General features: G+C 40.9%; 1 protein-coding gene across 5 annotated transcripts in view; it reads right to left on the bottom strand.

Annotated features, from left to right (window-relative positions):
* PTGER3 (prostaglandin E receptor 3) overlaps nucleotides 1–18,408 on the bottom strand; it is an 87,283-nt gene extending 68,875 nt beyond the window's left edge. For 4 of the 5 annotated variants that reach the window (XM_060139752.1, XM_060139751.1, XM_060139750.1 and 1 more), the window contains exon 1: nucleotides 17,109–18,408. In XM_060139752.1, the coding sequence (XP_059995735.1) occupies nucleotides 17,109–18,002 (894 nt within the window). In that variant the 5' untranslated portion in view covers nucleotides 18,003–18,408. Of the gene's footprint in view, nucleotides 1–15,266; nucleotides 15,966–17,108 lie in introns of those variants that run through there. The other variant, XM_060139753.1, reaches the window with a different exon arrangement.
* Nucleotides 18,409–18,664: the final 256 nt, after the last annotated feature.

The raw sequence follows: 18,664 nt of genomic DNA, 5'->3' as shown, positions 1-18,664 counted from the left end.
TAGAAGTTTTAAGACTGTCAAAACAAATTTTCTAATTTTGACTTTAGTCAAACACTTCCCCACTAAGCAATGAGAACTCAATAAACAGTTTTATAAATAGTTTATAAATAGTTTTATAAATAGTTTAGTAAAAAGAGTAATATTTGCGAATTGTACTAGCTGAAAAATATTTGCCTAGTAAAACTTTACCACTGTATGTGAGTGTTCTAAACCTGAAGAGACAGACAGGATGAAATTGATGCTGCCCCTTAACAGAAAAAAACTCCTAAATTGTAGGTATCATGTTGAATGGAATCCTTTAACTGTCTGTTGTAGGACAAGCAAAATTTCTTGTCATTTCTACAGGGATTTTGACAGTATGTTCTCTAGAAACCCAAGCTCCTAAGAAGGGCAATCAATTAATGAATGAACGAAGATACTGCAGGAAACCTTTAATCACTGTAATTATATGACCCATCCAGTTTCTGTGATTATTGACTATTCTCAATCAATCTGTTCTTTTTTGTGTGACATTTTCAATGAAGTAACTTGAAAAGGTTTTAGTAAACTAATAAAGAAAAGACAACCAAAGTGAAAGAGATTTTTACAGCATAAAAAATCTAGCTGCTACCAATTTCTAGGGGTAGGATTGGGGAGAATTTTTTAATTGTTTAAATTTTAGTATGTGCAACTGAAAGATGAGGATAAAAATACCAAACTGATAAACTTGTGAAGATTAAATGAGATAATAAACTAATTCTCAAGTACTTGCATATAGTAGGCATTCAATAAATATGTCCTTTTGTTTTGTGGGTTTCTTCAGCTTCCTCTCCACCAGTCTCACTACACTCCAACTCCCCAATAAATGACATGAACACACACATACACACAACACACACAGGTGTTGAAAGATACAACATTACTGTCATAATGTTTCTAAGGATGAATTAGATGATAACAGTGAACTCCCATCTTTTATTATTACTGCCCCTATTTTGACGAACTTTTCCTATATATTCTGGGTGGGAGAGAAGTCTCAGCATATACCTCTCACTATCAGTTCCTACTTCAAAAACAAGTTGCTGCACGTGCCTAATCCTTCTTCTAGTAACCCCTTCATATAGCCAGGGGGGAAAAAAGCAGTCAGGTTTGCCCCCAGGACACAGAGACACAAAGAGCAATGGAGTTTGTAGTTCATCCTAGCAGCACGCAGCAAACTGTTTTGCAGCAAGATCTTGGCAGTGTGGCCTCATGCTCAGTATCTAGAATAGTCTGTGTCCTGCCTCTTCTAAACCTGGCCTGCCAGCTTTCCCTCCGATATCCTTTTCACATAGGCCCTTTGTGCTTGGAGTCAGATTCTGCTGTTTGCAACCAAGAATCAAGTTGAGGGAGAAGACAAGAGATCTGATGTCAGAGGATATTTCCACACTTCCTGAAATTGATCTACAGCAGAATTTAATTACAAATAGATGCTAAAGAAAAAAAAATCAAGATGTCCCTAATATCTTTTATAGAACAAAAGAGAAGAAATTAAGAAATTTACTTCTGGATCCAGGCAAATCCTTAATCTATTCTGGAGGAAATTATTACCATTAAGTAAATTCAAAAATATGCCACCCAGCCTGTGGGCTGTTAGCACATCCACTGATTTATAAAGAGGAAGTCACAGATTAACATCAAACCCAGACTGCAATTCACCCTTCATGGAAAAATCAAGAAAGAGCTTCCTTTTTCTTCTCCTGTTGCCTCACTGTGGTGTTGATGGCATATTTGTGAGCTTTCAGAGCCTTATACAGCTACCTCTGTTCCATTGGAAACTTCACATTACACTATTAGCTCACTTCTGGACAATTCTCTGAGCCTAAGTCTTTTATCATAGCTTAACAAAACTCACAATAGTCTTTGAAGATGAAGTGCTGTCCTGAAACTTTATGTCATGTATAACTGTTTCTTGTACTTACAAAAAAAAATAATAATAAAGAAGAAAGAAGGAGTGAGGGAGGGAGGGCCAAAGGGAGGAAGAGAGGAAGAGAGGAAGAGAGGCAGGAAAGGAGGGAGGGAGGGAGGGAGGGAGGGAGGGAGGGAGGAAAGAAGGAAGGAAGGAAGGAAGGAAGGAAGGAAGGAAGGAAGGAAGGAAGGAAGGAAGGAAGGAAGGAAGGAAAAGAAATTTGTTGAAACAGTCCTTCAAGAAGACATTGTTACTGAAATACTGTATTGCTACAAAGGCAAAATTAAACCCCTACATGCAGGCTGTAAATATAAACCTATTAACCTAAAGCTCTGAAAAAAAGTATATGGGACTTGGCCAATGAGCTGCAAAGCTATATTTTAGGTTGGTTCCTTAGAAGCAGAGCCTGAATTGGAGATTTTGACACAGGCAAGAAGTCAAAGTGAGAGATACAGAAAGACAGAGTCCTGGCTTCTGTCTTCCACAAGGCCACCTCCACTCTGGGCACCCCCAGCAATTTATGTAAATCAAGAAATCCTTCCCCCACCCTTTTTTTTTTTCTTAAACTAGCTTGCTTTAGCTTGGTCTGGATCTTCTTTGGGGATGATGATTCTTATAACATCCTACTATTGTATAAGCAAACTTTGCTTATTTCCCTTTCTCTCTGACTATTCCAATTCACATCTCAGAAAAAAAAAAAAATAGAGCCCATTAGATAGAACTTAATCCTAAATCTGCCCATTGCTAGCTGTGTAAGCCTGGCGCGGTCACTTCCATTTTAAGGAGTCACAAGGAAAGTCATTTGTGGACAGATAGCCACCTCCCTACCAGAGGCTCAGAGAAGAAGACAGGACCCTATTTCTTGTCATAGTTACAGGACAAGGATTAGAGAAATCAAAGAATGTCTTATAAACTCTTATCTCCAAAATGCTCTATGTGAATATATCCACTTCTCCACTCCAACCTCAGCTGTCATCGACCCTCACTTGGAGAACTTCAACACCTTCTATCTGGTCTCCCTGCTCCCACTCTGGCCTTTCTGCAATCCAGTCTTCACACAGCTTTGAGAAGGATCTTTTAAAAATGTAAATCCAATAATGTCACTCCCTTGCTTCAAGTCTTCCAGTGTTCTCTTAAAATCATATCAAAACTCCTCTGCATGGCCTCACACGATCTGGATCCCAACACGGTCTCTGACCTCAATTCATGGCACTCTACTCTCTCCCTGTTCATCTCACTTCAGCCACACTGGACTTCTTTCTATCCCTTGAGCCCACCTTGAGGTGAGGGCCTTTGCTGTTCCTTCTGCTTAGAATGTTCTTGCTGGAGATCATTCATACCTGGTTCTTTCCTTTCACTCAGATCTCAGCTTAAATGTTACCTCTCATTTAAGAGGCACCTTTGTCTCAAGACCCCATCTACAAAAGTTTCCCAGGCTCCCTCTATCACATCACATTGCTTTATTTTCTCAACAGTATTTATCACAATCTGGCTTTCATCTAATTTAGTGATTGACTTTCTCCTTCCACTAGAATGCATGTTCCCCGAGAGCAGGAAACTAGTCTGCCTATTTAACTACTATATTTCCAGCACCTAGAACTGTGCCTAACACATAGTAGTTACTCAATAAATAATCACTGAATGCATGAATGGATAAATTCTGAATGGTCCCCAGCTTTTTTCCTATATTCAAAATTGACATGGAAAATAATGTTGCTTTTTTGAGTCACAACCTCAAGTTTCTCCAGGGAATCATTCAGTAAACAACACATTCCTTGAGGACAAGGACCATGCCATTGTTCTGTCAGGTTGTAGCACAGTGCCTCGCACACAACTGATATTTAATAAAGTGTCACTTAAATGAATTAACACATCATGGCTCCTGCCCCTGACATTGTCAAGATAATTTCATGTTATTTTACTGTTTATTTACATTGATTTAGTAGAACTCCTTGATACCTAACTTAGAAGTATAGTGTCATATATCTTTAAAAATAAAAGATATTTCTAATTAAATTTAGTATTGTTCCACATAAACCAAGGACAAGAATTAGCAACACTCCAATTCAACCAATATAAGGGAAATTAAATTTTTCTAATAGAAAGAACAGCTCAAGATGAACTGGGCTACATTGTGTCACCATGGCTTGGAGAAAAGAGCTTGGCCATTGATTCCCAGTTTGACTGCTTACGTTGAGTGTTACCTTGAATGAATCACTCAACCTCTTTTAGCTTTGGTTTCTTCGTTATCTGTATATTGGAACCTCATAGGGTTGTTGTAAGAAATAAAGAAAATTATTTGTGAGAAAGAGCCCAGAACATGAATGTAAGGCCTGAAACCATAAAGCTCCTAGAGGAAAACATAGGTGGTAAGCTCTTTGACATAGGCCTTCGTGATGATTTTTTGAATCTGACACCCAAAGCAAAAATGAACAAGTGGGACTACATCAAATTAAAAAGTTCTTCACAGCAAAGGAAACCATCAACACAATGAAAAGGCAACCAACTGAATGGAAAAAAAAATTGTAATTCTGATTACAGAATTCTGTAATTCTGTATATCTGATAAGGGACTAATATCCAAAATACATAAAGAACTCATATAACTAAATAGCAAATAAACAATCATTTAAAAATGGGCAGAGGATCTGAATAGACATTTTTCCAAAGAAGACATACAGATGGCCAAAAAGCACATGAAAAGACGCTCGACATAACTAATCATCAGGAAAATGCAAACCAAAGTTACAATGAGATATTACCTCACACCTCTTAGAATGGCTATTATCAAAAAGATAAGAATTAACAAGAGCTAGTGAGGATGTGAAGAAAAGGAGACCCTTGTGCACTGTTGGTGGGAATGTAAATTGGTGCAACCACTGTGGAAAATGGTATGGAGGTTCTTCAAAAAATTAAAAATAGAGCTACCATACAATCCAGCAATTCCACTTCTGGGTAGTTATCGAAGAAAACAAAAACAATAACTTGGAAAGATATATGCATGCTCATGTTCACTGCAGTGTTATTTACAATAGCCAAGATACGGAAACAAAGTGCCCACTGATGGATGAATGAATAAAGAAGATACACCCACACACACAATGGAGTATTACTCAGTTACTCAGTCATGAAAAAAGAATAAAACTTGCCAATTGTGACAAAATGCATGGGCTTCCAAGGCATTATGCCATGTGAAATAAGTCGGAGAAAGACAAATATCGTATGTTCTCACTTACATGTAAAATCTAAAAAAATAACAACAACCAAGCTTAGAGACAGACAGAACAGATGGGTGGTTAACAGAGGTGAGGGTGAGGGTGAGAGAAATGGGTCAAAAGGTAAAAAGAAAAATATTAATAATAATAATAAAATAATATGTTAGAGGGTGAGAATTTACTGTGTGCCTAATGTTGTTTCCAGATCCTCAAAAATAAATAAATAGATAGATAAATAAATAAATAAAATTTAAAAATAGAATTAAAAAAGAAATGATACACAGTAGTATTTTATATTGTATATATTGTATTATACAATAAATATATAGTATTTATATTTTATATAATATATTAAAAACACTTAAAATGAATATACTAGATTCATTTGTGTCAACATGGGTAAATCACAAAACATCACTGTTAATTGAAAAAAGGCAAACTGCAGAATAATATGTGTAATATGACACCATTTTGTAATATACACACAAACAATACTAAAACAGTGTTCTGGAAAATCATAATAGTGATGACTTCTGGAAACTGAGGAGAAGAAGTATCTGTCACAAGTCGGAAGTGGGATAATGAAGCTAACATTTATTAAGTGCTTATTAGTGTGATATGATGTTTAAGTGTTTTACATATATTATTACATTTGATCATAAAAGAAAGAGAGAGAGAGAGAGAGAGAGAGAGAGAGAGAGAGAGAAAGGAAAAGAAAGAAGGAAAGAAAGAACCTAGCACAATGCTTGCCTCTAAGAAAATTTTTTGTGCCCCTTAAAAAGCAATAAATTTCCTACAAGTAAAGTATTCAAACAAAGCTTGGACAATTTCACCAAGAATATTCTAGAAAGAGATCAAACAAAACAGTTGTTTTACTAAATGACCTTTTATAAACCAAGAGATTTTATAAGGTCAACCTTCTTATTTTACAAACATACAACAGAAGTATAGACAAGAAATACAGCTTGTGCAAGATGAAATACAAATTCCTATTTCTAATTTTCAAGGCAATCTACCAACACACTCCTCCCTCCCTTATCCCTCAGTCCCTATTTGACTCATAATATTTCTTGACTTTCTCAAGCATACTTCAACAAAAACAGATTTGCTTACTATTTCCAGCACACCTGGCTCAATTTTTCCCTCTGTGCTTCTGCACTGACTCTCACTCCCACTGCCAATTCTATACCAAGCTATGTCTCTCCTTCTTTCAAAGCTACACTTAAGGAAAAAAAGTTTATCCTTATTAATGTCTCTACATCTCCAACTGACCTCAGTACTCAAGGGCTCTGATGCCTCACTTTTCTAATTCATAAGGCAACCTGAGTGATCTTCTTAATACACAAAACAGAACAAATCACTCCCTTACTCAAAGCTAGTTGTTTTCCACCATACTTGAGATAAAAATCTATAAACTCCCAAACAAAAATGACAGGGTTCTACATGGTTTGGCCCTGTCTACCTCCCTGGCTTCACCTTAAAGTCACCGCCCGTTTTACTCACTCTAATGTACCCATCTGGCCCTCTTTAAGTTACTCTAATGCTTCCAGCTCTTTCCTACACTGATGGCTTTGCAAGCTGCTCTTTCTTCCTCAAGTAACATCTTTCAAGATTCACCATAAATGACATTTTCTTAGGGAAGCTCTCCTTAACCACCACTGCATCCACCAATACATCAAGAGAAGGTCCTCTTTGACACTTTCCCAAAGCACCTTTTTCTTGCCTTCATAACACACCCATTGTTTTAATGATGTATGTAAGGGAATGTCAGAAGCTGCCCCCTCTTCTCTGTTCAAGTGGGCAGAGCAAGTCACATTGGAGCAGATGTTACAGAAGTAAGAAACATTTACTTTGGTAAATGTAGAATGAGTAGATTTACACAGTGGAAACTTGTGTGGTACAACAAAGGAAAATCCATGCAACACACCTGGTATAAACTGCTGATCACTTGGGAAGAGTTAGACCATCATATTTTCTGGAAAAAAGAGGCTGAGAAATCTAACCTCCTCTCCCAATATCTGAAGCCAAGAAACTTAAAGCACAGCAACTTTGGCTACATTCAGTAGAGGGAAAAGACATGGAAAGCCTTAAAAGAAAATTTACTGGAAGAGAAAGACAAACTTGTGTGGGGATGATCTGAGTACAACCCAGAGCCTAAGGACCCAAGAGGGAAGGTTGGTTCCAGGCAGTATGTGGCCTGAGGTCAGCTATTCTCTGGGTCCTTACCCTGTAGCACAGTGGTTGCGCTCCAGGGAATTGCTGGTGAGCTTTGGGGCTGAAGTTATGGGTGTGAATTAATGTGCTCTCTAATGATTGCGCCCAAGCACGGACCCACTACAGCCTGGACAGGGACGTGATCCATCAGGGCCTCACAGCAGCAGTGGACCAGCACTGCCCTTCAGCCCAGACAAGGCCAACCTGCAAAAGCTGAACCACGTGGCAGTGAAAGCAACCAGGGTAATGACCCATCAGACTGGTTACATTTGTTTATTGGAAGGATTGTTTATTCACTGTCGGTCTACCTTAGTGGATTGAAAGCTTCATGGAAGAAGCTAACATGTCTGTTTGGCTCACTCTCAGGGCTACCAAGTACAGCACAGATGGCACCCTGCTCCACAAGGACTGTCATGCACATAGAACATGATGTGAAGAGTGCCCCCTAGAGCCATGTAACCGTTCAGCACCTACAACCGTAGGCATCAGCCCTGGTCACCACCATATCACCAGAGTGGCAGGCACGTAGCAAGCAGTAAATATTCACAGAATAATTGTATAACAGAATGCATGATCTACTCTGTCCATTTGCATACATTTCTATGATTTTTCTTAAGAAGTCTTTGGGTATGTTCCCCCACATATTTAATATAGTATGTCCAAAAGGAACGATTTTATTTATTTCGAGCCACAGGAAGTCAGAACCAGAAGGAAGGCTAGAGTGATAACTGTTTTATCTTACTGATGAGGAAAGGGAAAACCAGAAAGATACAGTGACTTTTATCCTGTGGTAAAGAAGCCAAGACGAGAACCCTGGGCTCTTGCCTTCCAGTGCCTTATTCTATGGCCCTCACCTGCTTCTTCCATCACTTTCTCTTCTTTTTTTTAAACATCTTTATTGGAGTATAATTGCTTTACAATAGTGTGTTAGTTTCTGCTGTATGACAAAGTGAATCAGTTATACATATACATATATCTCCATATCTCCTCCCTCTTGCATCTCCTTCCCTCCCACCCTCCCTATCCCACCCGTCTAGGTGGTCACAAAGCACCGAGGTGATCCCTGTGCTATGTGGCTGCTTCCCACTAGCTATCTATTTTACATTTGGTAGTGTGTATATGTCCATGCCACTCTCTCACTTCGTCCCAGCTTACCCTTCCCCCTCCCCGTGTCCTCAAGTCCATTCTCTACATCTGTGTCTTTATTCCTGTCCTGCCCATAGGTTCTTCAGAACCTTTTTTTTTTTTTGGATTCCATACGTATGTGTTAGCATACAGTATTTGTTTTTCTCTTTCTGAATTACTTCATTCTGTATGACAGACTCTAGGTCCATGCAGCTCTATTTACAATAGCCAGGACATGGAAGCAACCACTTTCTCTTGCTCTTCTTACGAAACACAGGCAGAGGTCACTAACTGCTGTTTGTGCCTTTGACTGCTGAGGCAATAGTCTGTTTGGGGAAATACGGATGTGTGTGCTCTACTTGACCCAAACAAGGTGGTTGGTAGCAGGATGTTATCAGGGAAATTTCATACATCAAGACCACAATGAAAGCTCCACTCTACTGTCTGGTGAATTTTTCAAGACGTGCCGTATCTTTCAGAATCTCTCTTTCAGCATTAACAACATACTCCTTTTTCCAAATTTTCATGAATTTCACCAAGAGCAGCATATTCTCAACCACAGAAAATGACACACTGAGTATTCAGAAAGAGGGACAGAAAAATCAAATTTACTTTTAGGAAATAAAAGATTAGTAAAAAGTATATTTTTAAAATTATACTTTATTTTTATTAGATCAATAATTGCTTAAAATAAATAGGCTTCCAGTTCCAATTTGGCCTTCTGTCTTTGTATTATCAAGATTTTTAAAAATAGTAATGCTATTTGGTGTAGAATTTATCCTATACGTATATTACATGACTCTTACCTTAATTAGTATCTAATTTCCTTCTTTCTAACAGAATTAAAGTGTGAAAAATCAAACCTCCTCTTCTGTCTCTGCCAGCATCTTTCACTTTTAGATTTACAGTCCTCAAACACCTATCATAAAAATCAGTATGGTAAAATAATATATAGATTTTGAATAAGTGACAAGATCAGCCACTGAAATGTCCTCCTTATAAATGTTGCCCGAGTCTGGGAGGGCCATTGGATGGGAAAATTACACTTTGTGCTACTTGCAGATTGCAAATAATATTAATGTCTTGTCAGGACCTGGTCTAACTGTGAGGCAGTTTACAACTCTGTGTTTCTCATGCTGTGGTCTGATTTAAGGCTTGTGTGAACACAGTTCTGGGCTGTGAGTCAGTGGTAGAGATTCTGTGCAGTCCCAACATTCCTGATCACCTGTGAAGAGATGAGGACAACCAAGGCACAGGTTCTATCCTTAAGAGGTCTGCAGAGTAATCTGACCTAGGACAGCAACTAGATGCACAATTAATTTGACTCATTTACATGAGGACAGGTCTGAGCACACCACGTCCCTGACTGGAAAGACAAGAGACACATTCTAGACAGAGGCCTTCAGAGCACGAGGTAGTGGGCACTCCTCCACGTTCAAGGGAAGGGTGAGATGGGATTCAGCATGTTTTAGATTTAGAGGGTTACCGGGCAGCTGTGTGGACGAAAGCATTCCAGAGCTGAGAGAATGCAGAAGATTGATGGCGACAGGGGGAGAAGAGGAGGAATGAATTACAGTACCTTGTAAAAATTTATGCACCATTTTTCTTATTTTATTTTTTTCTTTTTTTTTCTTTATTGGAGTATAATTGCTTTACAATGGTGTGTTAGTTTCTGCTTTACAACAAAATGAATCAGTTATATATATACATATGTTCCCATATCTCTTCCTTCTTGCGTCTCCCTCCCTCCCACACTCCCTATCCCACCCTTCTAGGTGGTCACAAAGCACCGAGCTGATCTCCCTGTGCTATGCGGCTGCTTCCACTAGCTATCTACCTTACGTTTGGTAGTGTATATATGTCCATGCCTCTCTCTCACTTTGTCACAGCTTACCCTTCCCCCTCCCCATATCCTCAAGTCCATTCTCTAGTAGGTCTGAGTCTTCATTCCTGTCTTACCCCTAGGTTCTTCATGACATTTTTTTTTTCTCTTAAATTCCATATATATGTGTTAGCATATGGTATTTGTCTCTCTCTTTCTGACTTACTTCACTCTGTATGACAGACTCTAGGTCTATCCACCTCATTACAAATAGCTTAATTTCGTTTCTTTTTATGGCTGAGTAATATTCCGTTGTATATATGTGCCACATCTTCTTTATCCATTCATCCGATGATGGACACTTAGGTTGTTTCCATCTCCTGGCTATTGTAAATAGAGCTGCAATGAACATTTTGGTACATGACTCTTTTTGAATTATGGTTTTCTCAGAGTATATGCCCAGTAGTGTGATTGCTGGGTCATATGGTAGTTCTATTTCTAGTTTTTTAAGGAACCTCCATACTGTTCTCCACAGTGGCTGTATCAATTCACATTCCCACCAACAGTGCAAGAGGGTTCCCTTTTCTCCACACCCTCTCCAGCATTTATTGTTTCTAGATTTTTTGATGATGGCCATTCTGACTGGTGTGAGATGATATCTCATTGTAGTTTTGATTTGCATTTCTCTATTTTTTTCTCAAAAGTCACATTCTCCACCACATTTCCCCACCAGTTAACTATAACTAATCAAGCTATGAAACATCACTTGTCTCTTTTCTCCAGTTTCCTGGGGGGAAGGTCTATCTGAAGACAAAAAGTCAACATTATCATCCAGTAAAACATCATAGTAGTATTCCTAATATGGAAGAAATATTCCCTATTATTTTCACATACATTTATTTTGGTTTTCATTACAATCTTGTGAAATAGGCTGAGTAGGTGTTTTTACTCTTATTTTACAAAAAAAAAAAGGAAAATAGTTCCCAAAGATATCAAGTAAACTGTCTAAGGTCACACAATGAATTACGTATGTCACTGGGACCAGACGCTGTCTTTTGATTTACGTGCTCAGATAGTCAGTTAATAAGATCCTCTAGAGAGGATCAATCAAGACTCCTCTAACAAAGTGACTGCTAACTTGGGAACTTAACCAGTCCAAGATGGGTGACTACTCGGCAGCAATAGCTGAATGATTGAGGGGTGAAGTGTAAAGTGGGAAAATGGAGACAAAAGTGTTCTGAGTAAAGGGAACAGATCACCGTTCCATAGTGCTACTTCCGTGTGCATGTGTCCCTCTCATGAAAAAAGTCACACACTGTTCAACTGTCATTTCTATGTAAGAATGAATTATTATGTTTACTATAAAAAGTTGACCTATACTCAAGAGACAAGATATAAGAGGAATCCCCAAAATTAGGTTCCTTCTTTGGTTACTTTCATTAATCTATGAAAACTGGAATTTTCTAGGGAAAATGGGGACTTGAGAGGCCATCTAATAATCCTCAAGAAGCATGGTAGGAGTTGAAATACAAACTTCTTACTTACCTCTATGATAAGGAATTGAGGGGAAAAGGGGGATTCAGAATGTGACATGCTACAGTTGTAGATCTTAAGAGTTGCAAGGCAAGAATGAGATGCATGTCGAATCCTGGTGGATTATAAAAATGCTACCCGTATGTGAGGAGTTTGAGGGAGGACTTCCCTCCCTGCTTTCCCACACTGTAAGGCAAGGACTAAAAACTGAAACATGACACCCAGTACCCCTCACTACTACCTCTCGGCTCCCCCAGACGAATCATCAATCATCCTCTGTTACAAATGCCTGTAGTGCATATTCCTGAGTGTTATTCCCAGAAAACTGATCCTATGGAAACTTTCATAATTGAGTTATTGACCTTTACAGCTTTTTCAAAAGAGAAAGGCCAGGGAGTCACAATTATGCTACAACTCTAGACCATCTGAATTTCTTCAAATATGATGGCTTAAGAATTTGTTTAATTCTTGGCTCTCTCTGACAAACTCAGAATTTAAAAAATCTACATTTTTAAGCCCTGATTTATGCCATTAATTTTCAAGTTATACTTGCTTCTGGATATATCATTTAGATAATCTGCCATCTCCATATGCATGGTGTCCCAAAACCCTAGAAGCCCCCATTCTTATAAAAAAACAATTGACCAAGCAGTCTCCTTCCCAAACTTCTCATTCTGGATCATTAAACTATGATTCTCCCAAATCTCTCATAATTCTCCTGAGCATAACAAATGGAAAAAGACCTTAGATATTAGCTCTACTTTTGCACTTTACAGATAAGAGGATACATAACTTGCCCAGTACTACTATTAGGATCAGAATTCTTGGCCTTTATCTAAGCTAAACAAACAGATCAACGACAACAATAAAAAATTAAAAATAAACTCAGAGTCAGATATCTTGAATTAGAAATCTGGTTCTAATATTCTTTATACTTGAGTTCTTCATCTGAATGATGTAGAAAATAGTGGCAATCTCACAGCATTCAGTTAAATGAGGTAATATATGTGAAAATATTCACCTCAAAGAATAGGACACAGTAGATGTGTAAGAAATGTTTGGTGAATCAATCACTCCTTAAATTGACCATTTCTAACAGCATTAGTTCTCTCTTACCTTTCTTTCTCTGACTTATCTCTTCCCACAGTATCTACTCTTAGAGCCTAACCCACCTGCAGAAGCAAGTTGTAACTGATCTCACTTTCCCATTTTCCAGTCCAAATCTATCCACACACTACAGCCCTGCCAATGTTTTCAAAACTCATCCCCCTATTCAAAAACCCAAAATAAAGGTTCTATGGCCTACTGGCAAGAGAACACAGTCCTCATCCTGTGTTCATCCTAACTACCTCAATCCGGCCACAGGAACCTTTTCAAACCATTCCTCCCGTGGTTCCAGTGTGCACCCTCTGTATTCATGGGCTGGGTCCACAGACACACACATTCTCAGCCATGAGGTCAAGCTATGCCATCCCAGTTCTTCCTGGAAGCCTACTCTGGCAAATTCAGAGAGACTTTCTTCCCAGAGCCAAAGGCACTATTAATTACATCCAATCTTGTATTGTTCTCTAAGTTTTTCACTCATAAATGTAGGAATTCTACTTCTCTGAACAGATTATAACGCTTTGACCAGTTGTTAATAAGTCTACTTAATATCCCTTCCATAGTGCTTAAAATGTATCGTCGTAAACTCAAAAAAAAAAAAGTCTGAGTAATCTCAATTCTTATAAAAACAAATTATAGAAGTTTTTTCCTATAATGTCGATTCACATGTTTAATCATTTTCCCTGAAGCAACATCCTGAACATGGCAGAAATTAATAGACAGAGAAAATTAGCAATTTGATAATATTTTTAATACTATAAAATAGCATTACTTCTGTAAAATAATGTATTGCATCTATTTATCACATGAAGTATATTTAAGACAAATTTCCTTTGTCAAAATATAACCTTAAATTAAAAGAAAACTTACATCTATATTGCAAAACATCTCCTTGAATCAAAGCATCCCTGTCGGCATCTGTGGATGTTGAGCAGGGAATTTGCTAGTTCAAGATTAAAGGCAAAAGTTTCTAAGACTGCTTTTATCCAGTTCCAAAGTTGTAGACAAGAAACTCTTCCTCATACCTCTCTTTTCACAATGTTGATAGTTAGCTTTACATCTACTATTTTTAAGACAGCTACAGCCCACGTTCTACCTGTTTGAGGAGTACCAGGTGTACAAAAGTATAAAATGTAGTCATGGCTTCCTCTAAACAACAGCCTCAGGTTATTCCTGCTTCTGGAAACTTGGCTTCAAGTCAAACAGCTGGACTATTTGGTGAGTTCATCAAAAAATGTAACGAAAATAATAAGTCAAACAGATTGCATTGCTGAGTCAACTGTCTGATTCCAACAGAATTTGATGCCTCATATAAATATCGACTAAGAACTGTAGTCCATCTACCAACGGTGACATCATTTCCCACTGTAGTCTCACTTAATTTCACATTTTCTATTGTATTTTGTAAAGTTTCTGGAAAAAAAAAAGGTAAAAAAGCTTTTGTTTGCACCGTAGATAAACCCTCAATTTAAGTATTTGCATAGCAGGAACTTGTAGCAGTTGGGATGTTTTCTTATTATGGTATCTCTACTCTGCTAAGTTTTTCAGCAATGACAACTGAATATTATTATAGTCATGATAGTTTTCCAAGATAAGATATACTCAGGGTCTTTTTAAGTAAGGAGTTTGGATAATTAGATTAGTATCCTATGCCCAATTCAGAGAAAGCTAATAGGGAATCTATGTTTTATAGTTAGAAAAAAGTATAAAAGACAATCTCTCACTTCAACATTAATACACTGAAAATTCAATTCACTAAATTCTAGTGTTTTCATTCTTATAATTCCCTAACCTATTAAGAAAGCAGTTTTGCCAGCTTCTTTCCTTTGAAATAATTCCAACTTTGTACTGTATATCTTTCTGAAGATAGTTGGAGATTTAATTTCAATGGTGCACAAAACAGAAGATAGAATAATTTCCTTTAGTTTAAAAAATACCTATTTTGGAAACCACGAATTTCTTCTCTTTGATACGATGACATGTTGAATTTAAGTTTAATGTTTTTATGAGAACTGAATGAATAAAGTATCTGATAAAATGCAGCAAACCAACAAATATTTTAATTGCAGCTATTAATTGAAATTAAATAAGATGAATTCCAAATACAGTCTTTCTTAAGAGAGTGAGTTTGGCCATCCTAGATTGCAATTTTCAGAACTTATCTAAAGTCTTCCTAAGGTTGCTATGCTTATCATATTAGGATCAAAAGTTTTGAAATAAAAACCACACTACATAGTTTCTCTTCTACTTAAAAAAAAAATCAACTATAAGTCTGGTTAACTGTATGAGTAAGCATTTTATTTGTATCATTTACCTTTTTTCTTGGATATATAGAGTACAGATATAAAGAGTGTGATAGAACAAACTCAGATATGTCGGCCTCAAATGACTGTTGTGAAAAATTCAAATACTCTGTTTGCCTTTAAAGTTATGTTAATTATCAACTTTAGCAAAGTGCTTATTATTTAGAACTTTTTTTCCTTCTATTTGGCCACCTACACACTACAGAAGTAAATATGTCTAAAATTGGTGCTGGCTTTGATAAGCCATGGTGATGACATCAGCCTAGGTTCTAGCTCCCGGAATGCAGAACTGAGACCTTACAGCGATTTGTGGGCTATGAGGTTCCAACATAACTCTCCTTGTCACCATCTATTACTGATTGGGAGCCAAGACTCCTGCTCTAAATATACTACACCAGTTAAATACAGGTATTTTATAATATCTTTGTTGTCAAATGCAGGGGAGGGTGAGGGGGAAAAGGAACTACAGTTCTCTTATAAAATAGCAGGGATTTAAAACTATACATGGTGCACAACAATGTTAATATACTTAATACCATTTAACTGTACACTTAAAAGTGATTAAAACGGCAAATTTCATGTTATGTGTATTTTATCACAATTAAAAAAAGAAAACTACGGGATTTCCCTGGCAGTCCAGTGGTTAAGACTCCATGGTGCCAATGAAGGGGGCACGGGTTCCATCCCTGGTGGGGGGAAGTAAGATCTTGGGTGCCGCTGTGCCTGTCCAAAAAATTTAAAACACAGAAGACAAGAAAAGAAAACAAAAGAAAAAATATACGTGGGTGGGTTCTGAAAACCGTGCCATGGGATTCAGGAGTTTTTTACAACTGTCTAATAAATTTCCAGGTCCAATATATCACCTGTTATAACCCTGTCACAGTGACCAGATTGCTCTTTCAGGAACATCTACTAAACCAGGCTGCTTGGGGCCTAAAAAAGCAACCATTCATCAGGAATTAGTAAACAGCACTTACACAAAATGTCTAGCTAAAAGTATCCCAGAGGAAAACATGGAAAGTACGAATGTAAGAGAGAGCGTTAGACTAGGAGCATGTGGAAACTCACTTGCTCCCGAGCTGTGGCCCTCGTGGGGAGCCAGGAAGTGCAGGAACCTCTACTTCCTATCCCAGGATTGGCCTTGCCATCAGCCCTGCGCGGTAGCCACAAGGACAAACAAAGTCTGGTCAGGGGGAGTTACCAAGTCTCAGGGCCCACTGGCTGACTGTCGGTTCAAGCATTTCCTAGAGGGAGAGAATGCAGCACAATTCGAAGGGGCTGAGGCTGCCTGAGCGGCAGGATGCTTCTTCACTCTCCTGCCTCCCTTCAGGAGTGAGCCTGTAAGCAACGTGAGCGCTGGCTGCTCCGGGAGGGCAAGCAGTGGCTCAGAGACTGCAAGACGGCTGTGCCTGTCTGCAGTGGGTCGCAGGTAAAGTACTTCTGCAGACTGAAAATCGACTCAACCTGCGAGAGGTATTTGAAATAGGAGAAAACACAGAGCACCGAGCTACCGTTGTCATCACCATCCTGCTCCCAATGCACCCGGGAGAAACCTCTATCTCTGCACAAGCACTGAAATGATACCTGGGTATCCTCTTACTCTCTCCGGTTAGAACGTGAGCAGCCCTGTGGTCCCCATGCGTGTACAATCAGAGCCTAATGCGATGCCTGGCACTTGGAAGGGGCTCAGCAAGTAAGTGAGGAGCTCAGCTCTGAAGCCGCGACCAAGATGGCACAGGCAGAGCCCTCTCCAAACTTCTGTGCTTGCAAACACATCCCTGCAGGTGCTGCCATTTCCAAAAGTCTCCATTGCCCGCCGGCGCGCACGCTCCCACCCCGAACTCCCCACGCCCTGCAACTACCTACCAGCAACGGCGACCAGCAGACCGACAGCACGCACATGATCCCCATGAGCTGGATAGCCGTCTCGGTCGTGATCCGGCCCCACTGGGCGCTGGATTGCGACGCCGTGGCCTTGGCCCGGCAGCGGGACACTAGGGCCTTAATGGTGGCCAAGTTGCAGGCGAAGGTGACTGCCAGCGCTGACAGCCCCAGGAAAGCAAAGGAGGAAGCGAAGAAAATGTTGCCCCGGTTGGTCGAAGGGCTAGTCCCATTGCCCCCTGCCCCGGTGTTAATGAAGCACCACGTCCCGGGCCACTGGATGGTGTACTGACCCACGCCCAGCACCGGCAGTAGGGCGAAGGCGAGCACCGCCAGCCACACGCCGAGCAGCACGGCGCGGGTGGAGCTCGTCTTCATGTGGCTCGAGTACCAGTGCGGCGCCCGGGTGGCCAGCGCCCGCTCGACGGCCATGGCGCTGGCGATGAAGAGCGAAGAGAGCCCAAAGACGGTCATGATGAGTCCGAAGAAGGTGCACAGCCTCCCAGACGGGTCGAGCTGCTCCCAGCGCTGGTGGGACAGGTACAGGACGATGACCACCGGGCTGGTGAGCAGCTGCCCGACCAGGTCGGTGAGCGCCAGCCAGCCGATGCATAGCAGGAACGACTTCTTGCGCTTGCTCTCCCGGCGCCGGTAACTCTGAGACACGAGCAGCATGGCCAACGCGTTGCCCACGAAGCCAGTGATCAGCATGGTCATCGGGAAGGCTACAGACATCGAGCCGAAATCCTCGCCGGGCCCCACGGGACGCGTTAGGTTGCTCCGCGCCTCAGCGGAGCGCTCCGGCGCCCAGATGCTGGGGTAGGAGTGGTTGAGGCGCGTGCAGGAAGGGGAACTCTCATGGCCCCGCGTCTCCTTCATACTGTCTTCGAGGTGAGGAAGGAACGGAGCCCTGAGAGCAGCGACGAGAGCCGGCAGACCGAACGCGGGAGGCGGCGGTTGTCGGTGGAGACTGGGGCTGGGGCCGGGGCCGCGGCGGAGCTGCCCTCCATGATGCGGGGCTCAGCCGCCGCCTCACTTCGCCACTTCGGCGGCGGCGGCGGGGCTTTCCGGAGACACAGGCAGCCGCGCAGTCGGCTGCGGGATGCGTCAGGCTCCCAGGCGTGTGGAGGTGCCCGGCCGGTCCTATAAGCCCGAGGGGGGCGGGGCGCCCGTGGGTGTCGGCCAAAGTGCTGTGGGAGGGGATGCGGCAGAAACTGAGCGCCTCTCTCGGCTGCTGCGCGACCAATGCCTTGGCCGCCTGGGCTCGGCAAATCCCCCGAAGGACTCCTCTCGAAATGTTCCAACTCCTGGCCAGAGCGGACGCCCAGCCAGGCCGCCGTGCCCGGCTCCGCGCCTCCTCCGGTTCTCTGCCAGAGGAGCGTCCGTGGGCGGCGGGGGCTACAGTGTCTCCCTGGTCTACCCCACCTCAGCCAAGTTGCCAAGGCGGACCTGAGCGCCGGCCCTCCCCCTTCTCCATCCACAGAAGCTTGTGCAAGGACCAGGTCTTCCTCCTGAAGCTCTTTTGTAACCCTGGCAAGTGT

Source organism: Lagenorhynchus albirostris, chromosome 2 (assembly GCF_949774975.1).
Source record: "Lagenorhynchus albirostris chromosome 2, mLagAlb1.1, whole genome shotgun sequence".
Classification (NCBI taxonomy): domain Eukaryota; kingdom Metazoa; phylum Chordata; class Mammalia; order Artiodactyla; family Delphinidae; genus Lagenorhynchus; species Lagenorhynchus albirostris.
The sequence above is the reverse complement of the archived record's forward strand: the minus strand, read 5'-3'. Positions and strand labels throughout refer to the sequence as shown.